This window comes from Pteronotus mesoamericanus, unplaced genomic scaffold (assembly GCF_021234165.1).
Source record: "Pteronotus mesoamericanus isolate MK-2021 breed Mesoamerican mustached bat unplaced genomic scaffold, CSHL_Meso_final contig_226, whole genome shotgun sequence".
NCBI classification, from domain to species: domain Eukaryota; kingdom Metazoa; phylum Chordata; class Mammalia; order Chiroptera; family Mormoopidae; genus Pteronotus; species Pteronotus mesoamericanus.
Window position 1 is genome coordinate 484,389 of NW_026555093.1, and position 19,914 is coordinate 504,302.

The 19,914-nt window shown below is 39.9% G+C and overlaps 1 protein-coding gene across 1 annotated transcript; it reads left to right on the forward strand.

Annotated features, from left to right (window-relative positions):
- Positions 1-165: 165 nt before the first annotated feature.
- Positions 166-13,888, forward strand: FUNDC2 (FUN14 domain containing 2). The gene is made up of 5 exons (XM_054572239.1): positions 166-368; positions 6,226-6,364; positions 7,458-7,533; positions 9,311-9,442; positions 12,787-13,888. The coding sequence occupies exons 1-5, from the start codon at positions 236-238 to the stop codon at positions 12,862-12,864; spliced, it is 558 nt and encodes a 185-aa protein (XP_054428214.1). The 5' UTR covers positions 166-235; the 3' UTR covers positions 12,865-13,888.
- Positions 13,889-19,914: the final 6,026 nt, after the last annotated feature.

Here is a 19,914-nt window from a genome sequence, read left to right on the forward strand (position 1 = left end):
CTGAGTCAGGACTATGCCCATGAAACTTCTGACAGGTGCACATCAACCTCAGCATTGTACTAAAGCGAAACGCTGCTGGGAAACTCTTTCTGCGCACGCGCGTCCCGAGGCATCTGCTGGGCGTGGCGTCGGGGCCCGTGACTCAGCCTCTGGAGCCTTGTGACGCATATGTGAGCCAGGGGTAGGGAGTGACCGCGGCGAGCACAGCCCGCCCTCTTCCGCTGCGGCCAGGGGAATGGAAACATCTGTCCCACGTGCCGGAAGCCAGGTTGCGGCGAAAACGGCACGCCACTCCGTGTCCTACAGCGCTGAGCCTCCGCGGGTGTCATCGCGAGACGAGATCGCTGAAATGGCCGCGTCCAGTCAAGGTAGGGACGGGTGCGCGCGTCGTCGGCGCCGCGGGGGGCCGCTTTTCGGGTTTGCGGACGTGAAGGGCTTCACACGCTGGCATAATTTCCCAGGGAACCCAAGCAGCTCAGGGGCGGGGAGGGCATCCCGGGTTTGCCCCCGGCCCGCCCGATCCCAGGGTCCGGTCAAGGTCAGGCGCTAGGCTGGGGCCGAACTGCCCCGAGGTGTTGTCTCCTATTGGGTTCATTTAGACTTCTGGCGCCGTCCCCAAAAATCTAAGCCCTGAGACATTCCGTCACTGTTCTCGGAAGGCACTGGCACTTTGAGGTTAAGGCGGCTGCTTTATCCCTTTGGACGTTCATCGCAAACACTTGGCAAGTGTTTTTCTGTGTGCAAGGCGCCTCCCTTGGCGCTATTGATGGTTTTCAGAGAGGAGTATACTTGGGATGGTACTTTGAAATAGTCTTTTTAATTAGTCTGCGTAGCCAAAAGAAGATTCCCAATAAAATAATACGCAGTGGAGCACGTGTTTAAATTGTTCTTCTTACCCTACTTCTTTGAATGCTTCATGGTTATATTCACTTTAGTACTTGCTTACAAGATCTGATAACTAAACAGAGCCATCATTGAAAACGTAATTATATAAAATTAAAATTGCATAAATTATGTTTAAAACAGAGCCAGTGGCCCTGGCCGGTGTGGCTCAGTTGGTTGGAGCGCCGTCCGGGAAACCAAAAGCTGGGTTTGATTCCTGGTCAGGGTACATGCCTGGGTTACGGGTTTGGTCCTGGTTGGGGCGCGTTCGAGAGGCAACCCATCTTTGTTTCTCACATCTCTGTTTCTCTACCTCTCTCTCTCCCTTCTTTCCCTTCTCTCTCTAAAATCAATAAGCATGTTTGTCCCTGGCTGGTGCGGCTCAGTGGATTGAGTGCCGGCCTGCAAACCAAAGGGTCGCTAGTTTGATTCCCAGTCAGGGCACAGGCCTGGTTTGCGGGCCAGGTCCCCAGTAGGGGTCGCTCAAGAGGCAGCCACACGTTGATGTTTCTCTCCCTCTCTTTTTCCTTCTCTTCCCCTCTCTAAAAATAAATAAAATCTAAAAGATAAAAATAAATAAGAAAATAAAATCAATAAGCATGTTTAGATATATGAAGCAGACTGACATCTGTGCCGGGGCAGGGTGGGGGGTGAGGGACTGGATGGAAGATAGTGAAGGGATTATCCAAAGAGCATTTTTGTACAGCCCGTGGACACGGACAACAATATGGGGATTGACTTAGAGGCGGGAGAGAGTGGGGCTGGGTAGAGGTGGGGAAAGGGAGAAAAAGGGGGAACAACTGTAATAGCATAAACAGTAAAAATAAATAATCAGCATGTTCTTGGGTGAGGATTTTAAAAAAGCAATGAAAATACTCAAAACTCATCACTTTATTGTTTGCTGTGTTATACTGTTATCTATGCTTTTAAGGCTATTTACATTTATTTTGTCTGTGTGGTGGAAATAATAGCATAGAACGCTACTGAGCATCTTTTCCCAAACTCTGTGTTCAGTGATGTCACAATTCAGTGATGTTACACTCACACTGAGTGAACCCACCATGGAAATTAAAACTGGTTGTTAAACATTTACCAGCACACCACTGAATATATGTGGCTAAGGGATTGAAGTACACAATATAATTATTTTCCTGCAGAGCAGACTGCTTTTATTACTTAAAATGTGTAGGTTGACCAAGTATTTGCCCCTAGGAAATTGTTTGGAGGAATTTCAATCTTTATCATTGTGATGATCATAAAACACTGATCATTGATATCCCATGAGCAAGGCTAGTGACTTATTTTTGTCTATATAGTGCTCTGTAGTGTTTGTTGAATGACTGAATGAAATTGTGTCAACTAAGTGTCTGTAATTTGATCCCCCTTTGGAGCTCTTTTTGAGCTAAGGGGCTTGGTAAAATTACGATAAAGCAAAACTCAAAACTCATTCTTGTTTTCAGTGATATTTAACCCAGGGAGAGAGTTCCTTCAACATAGCAATAATGTTTTGTTATTGCATTAGAATTTTTTTTCCTATTTAATTACCTGTGAGGCCATAGAAGGCCCAGGGCCTCACATTCATATTTTGGTTCTGCTGAATTGAGATCTATAATCCATCTTGAATTAATTCTTGAATTATATTTTCTATATGATATGTAAGGTGCATATTTAGGTTTTTGTTTTTACAAATACTTAATAGTTCCAGCACAATTTGTTGAAAAGACTTTTTTTCCGCACTGAATTACCTTGGTGTCATGTTTTGAAAATCAAATGACTGTATGTATAGATCTGCTTCTGGACTCTATATTCTCTTCCATTTATATGTTTGTGTATCCTTAGGTGATGTCTCCATTGTGTCAAATATGGTAGCTTTGTAAGTCTGCAAAGTCCTTGACGTTTGTCCCTTTTTTTTCCCCCAAAAATCGCTTTGGCTACTTATGGCACATTGTCTTTTCCTAAATAACTGCAGCAACAGCTTCCATTCCACATCCTTTTTTATTTTCTTTCACTGTGAATTTGATATTTCTTACACTGAGTGATGTGGTCTGTAGTTCCTCTTGATCTGAATGGGAGTTTGTGACTGCTCCAACATGATCTGCCATGGAAGTAATATTGCTTGGCTTCAGAAGCTAGGTGTCAATTGGTAATATAGCTTCTGCCCAGCACTCGGACTCCCTCTCTCTCTCACTTCCTCCTTTGGGACAACAGGCATGCTTGAACCTAGACACTATGCTTTAAGAAAGCCTAAACTACTCTACATACAGAGGCAGACTGTGTATGACTGTAGTAGGTGATTCCAGACCCCTACCTGTAAGTCTTCCAGTTGAAGCCTCAGACATCATGAAACACATGTGCTGTGATACTGTATCCTGTCTGAATTCCTGATCCACCAAGTCTGAGAGCATAATAAATGATTGTTTTGCTCCATGAAGCTTTGGGGGTAATTTGTTGTATAGCCACAGTAACGGGAACAGTACTCTAGGCCCTTTGCATCTCCCTATAAATTTTAGAAGCAGTCAATTTCTAGATAAAAACCTGGTTTTTGATTGGGATTACATTGAGTCTATAGACCAATATGGGGAGAATGAACATCTTAAAAATATTGGGTCTTGCAAAACATAGATATATATCCATTAATTAAGGTCATTCTTCAATTTCTCTGTGTGGTGTTTTGTTATTTACAGTGTAGTGCATTTTTCATTAAATATTCCCTAATTATCTTCCCCCAGAGAAAGGGATTAGACATTTTTTTAATTTTTATTTTTTGTTCAAATACATTTGTCTCCACCTTCCTGCCATCACTTTCCTCTGGCCCCTCCTCCACCTCCCTCCCTCCATTCTTCCCCACCTTGGCTTCCTCCATGGGACCTTTATACATGTTCCTTGACTTGATCCTTCCCATCCCTTCCCCCACCCCCCCTTCCCTCTTGACTCTGTTGGTTTCTTTTTTCTTTTGATGTTGCTGGTTATATTTTCCTTGCTTGTTTGTTTTGTTGGTTAGGTTCCACTTATAGGTGAGATCATATGGTATTTTTCTTTCACTGCCTGGCTTATTCACTTAGCATAATGCTCTCCAGTTCCATCCATGCTGTTGTGAAGGGTAGTAGCTCTTTCTTTCTGCTGCGTAGTATTCCATTGTGTAAATGTACCATTGTTTTTTGATACATTTATCTACTGATGGGCATTTAGGTTGCTTTCGGCACTTGGCTATTGTAAATTGTGCTGCTATGAACATTGGGGTGCATAGCTTCTTTTGAATTGGCGTTTTGGGATTCTTAGGCTGTAATCCCAGCAGCGGAATCACTGGATCAAAAGGCAGTTCCATTTTTAGGTTTTGAGGAAATTCCACAGTTTTCCACAGTGGCTGCACCAGTCTGCATTCCCACCAGCAGTGTAGTAGGGTTCCCTTTTCTCTACAGCCTTGCCAGCCCCCGTAGTTTGTTGATCTGCTTATGATGGCCATTCTGACTCGTGTGAGGTGGTATCTCATGGTGGTTTTAATTTGCATTTCTCTGATGGCTACTGATGCTGAGCATCCTTTCATATGTCTCTGGGCCCTCTGTATCTCTTCCTTTGAGAAGTGTTTGTTCAGGTCCTTTGCCCATTTTTTAATTGGGTTGTTTGTCTGCTTGGAGTGGAGTCGTGTGAGTTCTTTATATATTTTGGAGATCAAACCTCTATCTGATATATCATTAGCAAGTATATTTTCCCATACGGTTGGTTCCCTTTTCATTTTGCTTATGTTTTCTTTAGCAATGCAGAAGCTTCTTCTTTTGATGAGGTCCCACTTGTTTATTCTTTCCTAGAGGATATATTGGTGAAAATATTGCTGTGTGGGATATCTGAGAGTTTCCTGCCTATGTTCTTCTCTAGGAATTTTATGGTGTCACAACTTACATTTAAGTCCTTTATCCATCTTGAGTTTATTTTTGTGAATGGTGTCAGTTGGTGATCCAATTTCAATTTTTTGCATGTGGCTGTCCAGGTCTCCCAACAACATTTGTTGAAGAGGCTATTATTGCTCCATTTTATGCTTCTGCCCCCTTTGTCAAATATTAATTGACCATAGAGACATGGGTTTATTTCTGGGCTTTCTATTCTGTTCCACTGTTCTATGTGTCTGTTCTTGTGCCAGCACTAGACTGTTTTGATTACAGTGGCCTTGTAATATAGTTTGATGTCTGGTATTGTGATTCCTCCTACTTTGTTTTTCTTTCTCAAAATTGCTTCAGCTATTTGGGGTCATTTATGGTTCCATATAAATTTTTGAAATGTCTGTTCTATATCTGCGAAATACATCATTGGTATTTTAATAGGGATTGCGTTGAATCTGTAAATTGCTTTGGGGAGTCTGGACATTTTGATGATGTTAATTCTTCCAATCCATGAACATGGTATATGATTCCATTTATTTGTGTCTTCCTTAATTTCTTTCTTCAGTGTTGTTATAGTTTTCTGTGTACAGGTCTTTTACCTCCTTGGTTAAATTGATTCCTAGGTACTTTATTTATTTATTTTTTTGTTGCTATAGAAAATCGTATTTTTTTCTGATTTCTTCTTCTGCTATTTCATTGTTGGTGTACAAAAATGCCTTCGATTTCTGAATATTAACTTTGTATTCTGCTGTTTTGCCAAATTCACTTATTATGTTGAGTAGTGTTTTGGTGGAGTCTATAGGATTTTCTATGTATGCTATCATGTCATCTGCAAAAAATGATAGTTTTAGGGATTAGACATTTTATTAAGTCTTCTTCCCTTCTTGGCAAAATAACTTCTGAGCTTCCATTTTTTAGTTGTACAGTGGGGTTAATAAATAACACCTTGTTCTGTGGATTTAATTAGATATACATGTTTATTGCTTAGCATATTTTCTGGTAACTAGTAAGAGCTCAATGCAACATTACCTCTTATATTTATTATCACTATAGATCCACATAATAACTGAGAATTTGTGAATTTGTGGGCTCCTGAATAGTATTGAGTTACTCCTGAAGAACAGGAGGAAATGAAGAAAATCCATTTCATTTAGGATGCATTATTAAAGATTACTAGCAGTTTTTCCTAGGTCCTTTTGGTTGTTTTTAAATTTGAGAGGAAAAACTAGAGTACTGGTTCTGTATTGTCTAGGTTTTTTTTCCTCTAAGAGATATTACCTGTTGATTTTATTCTGATTTTTAAAAATTGCCAGTCAGAATTTCAGAGTTAATTTACTATTTAAAATAGAATAATATGTGGAGGTTCTTACTACAACTACCTCTTTAAAAATCTCTTAATCTAGTAGGGCATGTTAGTGATTCATTGTAAAAGTAACTATTTTCTCATTCAACATCTTAATTCTTGTAGGAAATTTTGACTCACTGGACCTTGCAGAACTTGCTAAGAAGCAGCCATGGTGGCGCAAGCTGTTTGGCCAGGAATCTGGACCCTCAGCTGAAAAGTATAGTGTGGCAACCCAGCTGTTAATTGGAGGTGTCACTGGATGGTAAGTAATGTGAAAGATGTCAAGTGTCTTTTTTTTTAACATGGTTTAATGTTGCAGTTATAGGAACCATTTTCTTTAACCAATAAAAGGCACATTGACATTGAGTGAAATAGATCACTTGATGTGTAGCATTTATCCGAACAACATGTTTAAGTGCCATTTGATGGTTACACATAGTATTTACTACATACCAGGGGCTGTTTAAAAAACATATAATATATAATATATATTAATATTTATATATATTATATAGTATTATATACTGTGTATTTTCCTTCTCACAACACCTCTGAAATTGGTAGTTATTATCTATTTTCATTTTACTCCAGTATTATTGAGAAATAATTGGCACACATCACTGTATAACTTTAAGGTGTACAGTATGATGATTTGATTTACATATATTGTAAAATGGTTTCAATAGGTTTGGTTAACATCCATCCTTTCATATAGACACAATAAAAAGGAAAGAAAAAATTTCTTTTTGTGATGAGAACTCTTAGGATTTGCTCTTGTAATAACTTTCCTATATATACGACTTGAATATACTTTCAAATTGTATATTTGAAAACCCTATAGACTCCACCAAAACACTACTCGACCTAATACATGAATTTGTCAAAACAGCAGGATACAAAGTCAATATTCAGAAATCGAAGGCATTTTTGTACACCCACAATGAAATAGCAGAAGAAGAAAGTTATGATATAACTTTCCTATATATCATGTATATTATGTCCCTGTTATTTGTCTTATAACTGCAGGCTTGTACCTTTTGACTCCCTCCCTTCAGTTCTCCCTCCCCTTGCCCTCTAACCCTTTTCTAGGATTCCACATGTAAATGAGATCGTACAGCCTTTCTCTGTGTAACTTATTTCACTTAACATAATGCCCTCAAGCTCCATCCATGTTGTTGCAAATGATAAGGTTTTTTTCTATTTTTTATGGCTGGATAATAGTTGATATATATAAAATATTTATATATTTAATGCGTGCGTGTGTGTGTGTGTGTGTGTGTGTGTGTGTATCTCACAACTGTTTCCGTGTACCTGACAGCCTGTCAACTTGTCTGTTGTTGGTTTGATTTTTGTAGGTGCACGGGTTTCATATTCCAGAAAGTTGGAAAGTTGGCTGCAACAGCTGTGGGAGGAGGATTTTTTCTCCTTCAGGTCTGTATGTGAAATATTCTTAGATGTTTGGAAATTCCACTTGACCATTAGGGACGTGGTGTGAGCAGCTGTAATATAGTCCTGGTTCTATTACACTAGAATAGCCTTTGCACTTGTTTACATGTACTATTTGAAATGCTAGTGACTTTTGAGTCAAACTTCATCAATTACTAATTGCATTTTGTTTTGTTATTTATAAAATGGGGACATAAGTACATATTTCTTATCATAGCTCCCTTACAGGGCCTCTTTAATGTCTTTGCATAAACTTATTGTTTCTTTCCATATAGTTCTTATATATCTATGGTTTGATTTTATTCCTAGATACATGATAGCTTTAGTTGCTCTCATGGCTTCCCTTGCACATTTGTTCTCACTCGTAAGGCTATCTTCCAATTTATAACACTCTCAGTAAGAGTGGATAAAAGTGTCTGTTTTCGCACATCCTTATGAATGATGGATATTTCCAATCTTTTAATTGTCTCCAATCTGATAAAAAATTATAGTTGCTCATTAATTTTAATTTCCTTGATTGCTTGTGAAGTTGAACTTTTCCTTTTTTTGGCCACTTTCTTCTGTCAGTTGCCTTTACCCACTTTTCTAGTGGGTTTTTTTCTTACCGAGCTCTAGGAAAATTTCACTTTTTATGAATATTGTTTTGTTTATTATATATATTGCAAATAATTTCTCCAGCCTGGTTTGGGCAACTTAGTTGGTGGTACCACTAACTAAAATACAGACTAGAGGAAGAGCAACAGTGCAGGAGGAAACTATAGAGGGGAGAAGAGCTTGAGATATTTAGAGATAGTCAGATATTTAGATATTTAGATATTTAGAGGTAGATATGACTTAACATAAATTTGGTGGAGAGAAGTGATATTGATGGAGGATTGATTGCTAGGCTGTTATCAGTTTCTTGGTTTCATGGATAGTGCTAATCCACCAGAAAATTGTATATTTGAATATTTTATCCAGTTTTATCCATTCTCAATGAAATTGTTTTCACTGAATTTTAGTGTTTGTACCTGCTGTGTTTGCCAAGGGTCGTAGACATATTCTATAGTTATGTTTGGGTGTACTTCTCTCAGTACCCTTTATATGAAGTCACTTGTGAGAAATCTCCATGGGGCCATGTGCTAGATTTTTCTAAGGCAGCAATAATTACTACCTGACAGCCTTGCTTTATTAAAAAAAAACAAAACAAAACTCAGACTTACGTTGGCTGTAAAGTTTGTTTCTTAACCTTCCATCTGTTTTTTAAAGATTTTATTTATTGATTTTTAGAGAGAGGGGAAGGGAGGGAGAAAGAGAAACATGAATGTGTGGTTGCCTCTTGAGCACCCCATACTGGGGACCTGGCCCACAACCCAGACATATGCCCTGACTGGGAATCAAACCATCAGGCTTTCGGTTCGCAGGCCGGTGCTCAGTCCACTGAGCCACACTAGCCAGGGCAACCTTACATCTTTACTTCCAATTCTGATTTTACCATTTTATTTTTTAAAGCTAATTTAAAACTTTTTAGCGAGGCGTAAGAGTATAAATAAAGTAATTGTCAGCAGTCATTATAGGGCAATCTATTGATATCTGGTGCCAGATGTTGGGCCTTGCACAATGTGGAGTGAATGTCATTGTCGTACAGAGAACTGGATGGCAAATGTCTCCAAAAATGGAAAGTCAGAAAGGTTTTTGATAATGTACTTCAGTGATCTATCCTGACAAAAAGAAACAACAAGCCCGTGTTCCTTATTACTTGCTCTTGTTGTTGAAACTGTAGCTTGCAAACCATACTGGATACATCAAAGTTGACTGGCAACGAGTAGAGAAGGACATGAAAAAAGCCAAGGAACAGCTGAAGATCCGTAAGAGCAACCACTTACCTACGGAGGTGAAAAGCAAAGCTGAGGAGGTGAGACTGGTTTTGTTTCTGTGAAATGTGTGAAGGGTGCAGACAATTTTGTATGTGCAAAAATGGGGCTAGACACACCTATTTGCCAGCTTTGGATGGAACAGCTTCACCTCAGAGACTTTTTTTTTTTAAAGTTGGTTAATTGAAGTGTTTGGTGACATGTCAGTGAGTGAGAATGAGAAGCAATATGTGCATGTATGTGAGTCAGTCACCTTTAACTAGTTCTTGTAGGGATGGGGACAGTGCAACAAGTGGGAGGATAAGGATGCAGCTTGTATAGCCGATATGATCATTTTATATCCATGCACACACATCTCTGAAATGTCCATACTTGTCCTACATATAACTAGTGGAATGTCTAGCCCAGCGGTTGGCAACCTTTTTTTGTAAATGGCCAAATGGTAAATAATTTCAGCTCTGTAAGCATGTGCTCTCTGTTACAACTACTGAACTCCACTGTGTAGTAAAAAAAATGACCATAGGTGATATATAGACAACTGAGTGCAGTTGTGTTGTGATGGACTTTTATTTAAAAACATGCATCCAGCTGGATTTGGCCTATGGGGTATAGTTTGCTGACCCCTGATCTAATGCATAAAGGCAAGTTAGGTTATATAGGCTGGCACTGAAGGAACAGGGAAATTTTTTCCTTTTTAAAAGGATGCATTTTACTACTGCTTTATTACCTTTAAAAATATGTCAGATGTCCCAAAGACGTAAGTGCCCCGTCCTGACTGGTGTGGCTCAGTGGGTTGAGTGCCAGCCTGTGAACCAAAGGGTCGGGTCTCTGGTTCGATTCCCAGTCAGGGCACATGCTTGGGTTGCGGGCCAGGTCCCTGGCAGGGGGCTCGAGCGGCAACTGCACATTGATGTTTCTCTCTCTCTCTTCCCCTCCCTCCCCCTCTCTCTAAAAATAAATGAATAAATTCTTTAAAAAAAGACATAAATACCCTGAACTTGAGGGAAATAAACCAGGATCAAGGTTCCTGGCACATTTCATATCCTGGAGCAATGGAGTTCTGATTTCACAGAGAAAAGAGGAGGGATTTATGATTTAAGAGTAGATTGAAGTAGGCCTTGTTCTTGAGGCACTTACACTCTAGTAGCAGTGATAGGAGGAAGTCGTGCAATCAAATAGAATATGTGGTAGCAGAGGAACTTAGGTTAAACATGGTAGATTAAACACAAGCATTTATGTCTGCTTCCTTATGAAATTTATCTAAATGGCAGTAACAAAACAAAAATAATTAAACCCACAAGGACCAATAGAACAGGAGAAGAATACCAGTAGACAACAAATGTCAGCAAATATTTGGGAGTTGGAAAGCAGATAGATGAGTGGTAAATGACTTAGCAGACTAGAAAAATACTGAACAGAACTCTGCATTACCAAGTACATGATGACAGCTTTTGTATGGTGGCAAATAGTTGGCCAAAGCTGGTCCCAGAGTGGAAAGTGGCATTTGTGGGGGCCCAGGATAGTTCCTCCTCTTCCTTCCCTCCTTCCATTCCTCTTCTTCAAACTCAGGTTATGAAAGTTAGACATTTGTCATTGTGCCAAAACTTTATTATTCAAACAGTTATAAAAGTAATACATGATTGTTGAAAACTTCTTTAATGATGAGGTTTATGTTTGATTAGAACCAACTGTTGACTCACAGAGGAAACTTATTATAAACTAACCAAAAGGTTTGGAATTGGTTTATTCCACAAATTTCTGTATTTCTTCGCTTTTTAAAGCATATTTCTTTATTTTTTTAGAGAGAGGGGAAGGAAAGAGAGAGGGAGAGAAACATTGATCCATTGTCTTCCACATGCACCCTGATGGGCGACTGAACCCCCCAACCTAGGCTTGTGCCCTGACCAGGAACTGAACTGGCAACCTTGTGCTTTGTGGAACGTTGCCCAGCCAACTGAGCCATGCCTGCCAGGGCAAATTTCTGTAGTCCTGTCCATGGCCTGGCACTGTCACATGCCTCAGGGATAGTGGCTGGTTCCCCCCTCAGAGCCCATTATCTCACTTGGGAAGTAGGGAATGAAAACTACAAATTCAGTATTTAGCCACAACAGTGGCTTCACTGAGAACAGTTTTAGTGAGGTGGTGGAGTTGAAAGTGAAACTATAGCAACTTGAAGAATGAGTAGGAAGTAAGAAAGATAATGAATGAAAACAATTATTTTAGGAAGTTGTATGATTTTTTTTCCATTCCCCTTGATGGCAGATGGAAAAGACAGCGCCTCAAGTAGGGAAATGTGAGGTCCAGTTGAGTCGGGGAGTGAAAGTGACACAAGAGACTTAGGCCCAGTGGGAGTGAGGGGGCTAGAGGGTCTCCGAAGAGTGGAGTAGAGAGTGGAAAAGGTCAGGGGAAGGTCAGGATGTGAGTGGCTTTAAATAGTTTGGTGATGAAGTCATTGTACTTCGATTGAAGAAATGATTAGGCCAGAATACCAGGTGTGTTGTCCCTAGTAACACTTTCCGAGGTGGTGGTTGTACTTGGAAGAAAGTTCTCTCTGAAATGATTATAGAGTATAGACATAGAAGCAAAGGGGTGCTAAGCATATGCTCTGAGTTTCAGATAACTGGGAACTTTTACAGGAGTTTGGAGACTTGGGAATTTAACAAAATAAGGACCTCTCCTGTTAATCTTCTTCTTAATGTGAAGTGTGAGGAGAAGAATTCAGAACATCTACTTAAGATGAGGTCTCGGGGTGGGGGGCAGGATAGGTGGATAGATGGACAGATGGATGGATAGGATGGATATATGGAGAAATTTGGAGGAGAAATTTCAGAGTGAGCAGCCTCTACTGGAGAGTAGGTGTTGAAAATGGAAGGAATGAAATTGGAAATCATGAATTGCCTCTGTAACCAGTTTATCGAATGCAGCTTTACTCTTTCCCCGTAACTGCCCCCATGAACTTTGTTTCTTTCCCTGTGCCTGCATGAATGTTTGGGCCTATTTCTTAGCTGTATTACTAAAGAGAGAATCCATTTAATTGCCCTTGACGTCTCCTCCTCATCTCCCATATGGCCAGTTATCTGGTTACACAGAGTCCTGTCACTTGAATTTGATCACTGTGCACTAGCAGCTCTGCTACCACTCTGATCCAAAGACCTATCGTCTCACCTCCTGATCTGTCCTGCTTCCCATCGGGCTTCCCGTAGCAGCCAGGGGTCACTTTTACATGTTAGTCTGTTCATGGCTTCTATTGCTCTGTGGCTAAAGTACAAACCACTCAACAGATGAGGGGATTGACATTGTCAAGATTACATAGATAATAGAGATGATTTCTAATAATAATAATGTCCTTAGCAAAATAGCCCATTGTGCTATCTTCTGTTTATAGATGGTGTCGTTCGTGAAGAAGAACGTTCTAGTGACTGGTGGATTTTTTGGAGGCTTTCTCCTTGGCATGGCATCCTAAGGAGGACGGCTCATTGTTCCTGCTTTTTCTTACTAGCAGCCTCTTCACTCCATCATCGGACATCGAGTCTCCTCTTCCTCCTCCTCTTCTCCTGTGCCTTCCTCCCTGCTGCAGCATATCTGAATGGCTTCTATAGGCATCTGTTGGTACAAACTGATATGGCCCTACTGTGAGCCTCATGACAACAACGGAAGAGACAATAGACATTAACTCTCCTCCCAGAACACTCCCCATTTGACTAATCTGTAGGTCAGCAACAATGTTCCTTTCCCCCTACATAAGATACTTACTAGAACATACTGCAAGATGGCTCACCTTGGAGGATGAGTGGATCCTCAAAGGTTGTCCCAAACGATTTGGAAAAGGCATAACAAGCACATAAGTACCATGTTATGTGCTGCATGGAAAGGGACTGAATACATTTGCCTTTAAGCATGAAAGATTTTGGTATCTTGGTGTCTGCTTTCTTTTTTAGTTGGTTTTAGATTACAGAAAAAGAGGTATTTATACCTGATAAATTATCCTGACAAAATAGTGGCATAAGCACTATAATTGAAAAATTATGAATATAGAATGAACTTGTGCTAAAAGTATACTGTGTTTGGTGGGAAAATTTTCAGGGAAATCAACCAATAGATACATTGTTGGATAGTCAGACTTAATGAATCATTTAGGGGCATTAAGATATTATCCAAGAGGTGGGGGCTTCCACCATACAGGATAATGGAGCTCGTGGCTATTTCCAAGGGGTTTATTTATGGTAAAATAAGTGACTTTAGGTGGGAGGAGGGAAGAAACTCTTTGATTTTTATTTCATAAAAAAGGTTTTAAGCTTCGAAATGTGAAGTATTCTTGTCAAAACATTAGGGGTAGTCAAAGCTCCTCTGCCAATTCTATTTCTTTATCCAGTTAGTATAAAATATGTAACATTTGAACCAGAGTTTTAAAGAGATAGCATTTTAGGTATTCAGAATTGAGAATGGTGGCAATAGCACATATAAAATAAATTATTTATATCATGAAATGTAATCTGTCTCATGATGACTCTGACTCTTAGACTTATTCTTTAAAATAAAAGTTTATAGAAACATACGCTTACATTGTTAGCACATTTTGCTGTAATGGCCACATTTGCAACCTTATCTAGAATATCTGCTTTTAGAGGGCAACGCTTCTGTGTTCACCATTATACCCATGGAGCCTAGCACTTAATGGGTGCTCACTATTTGTTGAATATATGAATAATGATCTCATACAAAGGTATCTGGAAAAAGGACTGAAGTGAAAAATTGAGACTAAGTTCTGAGAATGCAGAAAGTTTGGAATTCTTAAACTTGTGGGTGATCCCTTGCAAGTTCAAGACCTTCCTTTTAAAATGTTTGCCTTTTAACTTGGGAATGATGTATTGAATGTGGAAATTGTAGCTACCAGTGGATTTGTGGAATTTTTTAGAATTCATCTATTTGCATTTTTCTCTTTACGGTAGTACTTTAAGGCGGAATAAGCTGTTTTGCTTACAATGTTTGTGAATTGTCCCTAATAATACTATCGGCCTCTTTGTTACATATTTTTATACAAGAACTTAATTTTTTCACTTTTTATTATGGAAACTTTCAAACATACAAAAATAGAGAAAATAGTACAGTGATCACCACTCACCTACAATGATAATCAAATTATACCTTGTTTAATCAACTATTTTGAAATAAGTGCCAAATGTGTCTTCTTATATTTAGTGTGTATCTCTAAAAGGTAAGAACTCTTTAAAAATCATAAATATAATACCTAATTACCGTATCCAAACTCAATAATTCTTTAATATCATCAAATATCTAGTCAGTGTTCAAGATTTTCTTTCTCTTAAGTTTTACATCTGATTTGTTTGAATCAAAACCCATATAAGGTCCATATTGTATGTGGTTATGTCACAAATTTCATTCTTACATGCTCTTTTTATTTTGACTTCCATTATATTTATTGAAGACACTGATTTGTTTGTTCTTAGTCCCCCACATTCTGCTTCTGATGCCTGGGTGCCTGGGTTATGTCATTCATGGCAATCAGGACTGAAGCCATTTGATGACTACTCACATGGCTCACCTAGACCAATGGAATGATGACTAAAACCTAACTACAGTGCCCTGTGCACCTTTGGGTTGCATGTGGGGGAGAGTGGCCACTGAATGCCTCTCCAGTAAGGTGTGGGTTGGCTTTTGTCCATCTATTTTTTTTTCTGTGATTATTGGTGATGACAACAAAGACTAGCAGGTTGGTCTAAGCTGCTTTGAGTGAGTTGTAAGAGTAGATAATAGCCTGAAATAAGATCAATAGGTCCTTCCTAAAGTTTAATTCCAGCTCTCTGCTTCTCGGACCCTGAGGGACATAGTTGAGGTTCATATTCCATGTTGGCCTCATCCTGCTGCAATGAGAATGGCCTTGAGTTCTGCCCACCATGGCTGTGCAGAGCTGGTGCTGAGGTTGAACAATGGCAGTGCTGTGGCACACTGGATTTCAGCTAAGCTGAACCTCCAGTGAAATAGGCTCAGGCATTTAGAGGAGCCTCTAAATTGAGGCACTATGGCCAGCAGCTTCGCTTCAGGTGGTGAAGTGGGGAATGAGATTTCTCTCAAAGGAAGAGCTGCCACTCCATGCAAAAACCAAGACACCAGGGCCAGGCTACTGTAGCTGTGAATTTATTGCTTTCATTTGATTAGCGAGGCACGTATTTTTCTCCAGTACCCAATTTTTCTCCAGAGTCCAATAACGTGCTAGGCCTACTTTTAAGTGGCGAGGGCGGGGGTGGGGCAAAGAAACAGCAGTTTTTCTTTGAGGGATTCAGCGTGCTCTATAAGGATCCGCGCCAGCGACTTGACTTTGAACATGTTCATGGTTCCCATGACCACTGCTGACAGGGATGTGGTAACGCCGGGCTCAGGGCTTCTCTAGCTTGACCCCAGTTGGGAGAATCTCCTCTGGCACAAAACACAGCCATCCATCCACACCTGGTGGCTGGAACCCCTTCAAGGCTTTTCTCCCCTTTGGCTCCTCACACCGCGGCATCCTCACCGCTCTGGGCCACCCTGAGCTACCCTTTGACCCAGCGTCCCTTCTGCAATGGAACCGAATGGGGTGGGGACTTGGGGCCGGTGCACTAGAGCTCTATAAAGCTTGACTCTCTTCTCGAAGTTCTTCCTGTTGTCAGAGAAGAGGGGAGAGTTAACCAGGCTTGTTTTCCTTTTACATGGCTGCATTCAGGCTCAACAAATACTCCAATGTTTTCAGTCTTCTTAAGGAGAAGCTCCTCATTGCTGACACAGTGAGCTCATGGGATTCCTGCCTAGGCATCCCTGTTGTAATGAGTGTCACTGTCATTGTCATAACATACTAATAACATTTTGCTGCTGCTGCCCTCTTTGCTTCAACCTCTCACCACTGCCTAGGACATTTAGCAACAGGACTTAGGCAGAGGGGCTTGACTTCCCCCCTGGCCTACAAAAGTTGGGTGAAAACCCTCCCTACTGGACTGGGCAGTTACCCATCTCATGAATGCTGGCAGAAGACAGAAGGTGATTAAAGTCCAAGGATATCATTATTATTATTAGGTTTCAAATGTTTTATTGCATAATAAAATTGGTTAACAGTATCCTCACATGGGGATTTGTTCCTGTCATGTAACAGACAGGAGAAAGGATTGGATTATTCATATTCATGCTCTCGTCCTCTCCCGCTCTCCCACCCCTACATTTATCCCCACTCTTTCTCCTTCCTTCCCTCCCTCTCCCCCTTATTTATTTATTTTTTTTGCAGGAATGAATCTTACATAATTGTCGGTAACAAACTCTTTAGGAGGATGTTTGTGGTTTTGAAATGCAATTACTTGTAGTTAACTATTGTAAGGATGTTTTCACCATCATTTTGTTTGGCATTTGCCAGAAAGATGGACATGACTAATGGCTGGGCTCTTACTTGAAATCTCTACTTTTGTATAGTTTGGGAAAATACGGTAAATCTCTGGTTGGAAAAAGTGGTATAGGGGTGGATTTGAAATTTCTGAATATCATTAATTTTCATGATGATCTCAGTTTCTTCTCTGAAGGAAACTCACTAAAGGCCAGTTTTAGACCTTGTAGAGAAAATTAGACTGCTGCCCTCTCTGCTTCCTCCACCAACTTACCAGTTTTGTTTCTTTGTCACAAAGTCCAGATTTGGGACCTTCTTAATCACTTATAAAATGTTAGGTCCCTTGGAGAATTGGGCAGAAAATATATCTTAATCTGGACCTGATTTCCCAGAAATCATATGGTGTGGCTTATATCTGTGGTGTTTGATTCTTAAGGAATCCTGAATTTTAAGATCACTATTTTTCTAAAGAAAACTGAGTGTTGCACTTTCCCCACTTTTTTATAAAACATAAGTCAGCTTATGACTCAAACTACCTTTCTGAATTTGAAATGGTAAGAAATGTCATTAAGATTATTGAGAGCAGTGGTTCTTGTCCTTGTTTGCATATGGGAATCAACCTGTGGAATTTTGCGAACTACTGACACCTGGCTGTCATCCTTGAGACTCTTGATTCATTGGTTTGGGGTACCATTGAAACCGCCTGAGCTTTTAACATGCCTCAGATGTTTCTAATGAGTAGCCAAGGTTGAGAACCATGAAATACAGAGTTGGGAGCTGGTGCTAATAAAATTATATAGTTCTGCTGTTAAAAGTGACTGCTTAACTGGCCCTTTAAAGCCTTTTAAATGCCATACAACTTCAGATGCTGAACATAAGTGTAATATTACAGTTTATTAAATGTTACAGGAACAGTGTGGAGTGGATGCTGGGAAGAGTGTTGTCACACTGTAGCATAATGGCAGAGCAGGGGCTTTTGTCATCAGTGGATGCCAAAGCTATTAGGCAAAAGGTTGTGGGATGTTCATAAGGCACCAACATATCATCTCGCATATTACCCATTACAAACAGAAAATTACCTTTCCAGCCAAGAGGTCCATCAGTCTCTACTTAACCAAGTAATTGGACTTATTGTCACTAACCTACTTACAAGCATTTTAGTCTCTAAAATGCAGATGAGATCATACTTCTTACCTTCCCAGTTCTTCCATGAAGACTAAGATTCAGTACTAATTATGGTCCCTAACACATAATAACAATCGGTAAACGTTAAGCTTCTCTGATGGCTACTTTTCTGTATGTCATAATAGCTAAGAAGAATAAGATTTAAATCAATGTTTGCCAATAGATATTGACTTAAACTGAGACAGGACTGAATTTAAGGATAGGAAGGAATCTGATTTGAAGTTTTAAAAGCCCTAAAGTAATATACCTTAGGAAAAAAATTTAAAAGTCTGAAACTTGAGTAGGTAACTCAATAAAAATAATTTTGTAATAAAACACAGGAAAGCAATCTATTTGATCATGTGATTCCTAATGTAAATCCTAGCACCATTATCAATTGATAATTTTATTTTTCTTTTTTTTTCTCTCCTGAGGACATACTTATTGCTTTTAGAGAGAGCAAGAGAAACACTGATGTGCCAGGGAAACATCAATGGTTGCCTTTTGCATGCACCCCTACCAGGCACTGAACCTGCAGCCTAGTCATGTGCCCTGACCAAAAATCAAACCCACAACCTTTCAGTTTACTGGATGACACACAAACCAACTGAGCCACACTGGCCAGGGCATCAATTGATAATTTTATTTTTTATTTTGAAATTTTGAAATTTTATTTATTTTTAGAGAGAGGAGGGAGAAAGAGAGGGAGGAAAACAGCAATGTGTGGTTACCTCCCACGCACCCCAAGCTGGGGACCTGGCCCACAACCCAGGCATGTGCCCCGACTGGGAATTGAATCGGCGACCCCTGGGTTCACAGGCCGGCACTCAATTCACTGGGCCACGCCAGCCAGCGCCAATGGATAATTTAAATGTAATTTAGATTCTTTTATGATGTAAACATAGTTTTAAAATATTTTATTAAATTGTTTCACTACTAATACAAGAGTTCATTTAAATGATTTCATGAGCTTGTAGCACTGTTAATCTGGTATGTGGACCAAACATCTTTAAGGCACCATTTCTCCAAGTCTCCCTGGAAAACATTCACCCTGAGAGATGCTGTCTGCAAAGTGAGTTTGCTGGGTACACTTTGGAAAGTACTGCATACAATAATCCTTTCCAAAGAATCATCACTCACATTAGCATATGAAAAGCTCTGAAATCTTACAGAAAAGAAACCTGTTTTCTTCTAGCATTCTCCAGACTTATCTAAACGCAGAAGACTTTTTTTCCTTGTCATGGTAATTTCTAGAAACACTTTAGGGAATGCTGTTTTAAAGAACAGTTGGTCTCAAATCATAATGGTATTTGAACATTAGGGACTATCTCAGTCCATTCATAGCAAGATAGGCTTTTTCTAGTGTGCTGGAAGAGGCAAGGAAGGATCTTCCGTGCCAGGGCTTGAATGTTTGTGTACTCCAAAATTCCTATGTTGAAATACTAACGCCCAATGTGATAGTATTTGGCTGTGGGGCCTTTGGCAGGTGATTAGTTAACAGGGGTGGAGCCCTCATGAAGGGTTAGTACTCATAAAATAGAGCCCACAGAGCTCCTTCACCCCTTCCACCATGTCAGGACACAGCGAGAAAGGCAGCCATTTACGAACCAGGAAGCAGGCTTTTACCAGACAACTGCATCCGTGGTGCCTCGGCCTTGGACTTTCAGCTGCCAGAACTGTGAGAAATAAACATCTTGTCTGTGGTATTTTGTTACAGAAGCTCGAATGGACTAAGACGAGAACCTATCAGAATTTATTTCTGCTCTTTCCTAGGAAGTTATTGTTTTCTTTTTTTGGTGGGGGGCAAAGAGGAAAGCAAATGGTCTGTTTGATACTGTCACTCCCTACCTCACCCTTCATCCACTACATGAAGTCACTGACAACTGCCAACAGGTTTCCTTTGACAGCCTTGTATTAACATCAGGATCTGCTGTAATAGGTTTTGATTTTAATATAAAGATAGATAAACCACCTAAGAATTCTAAT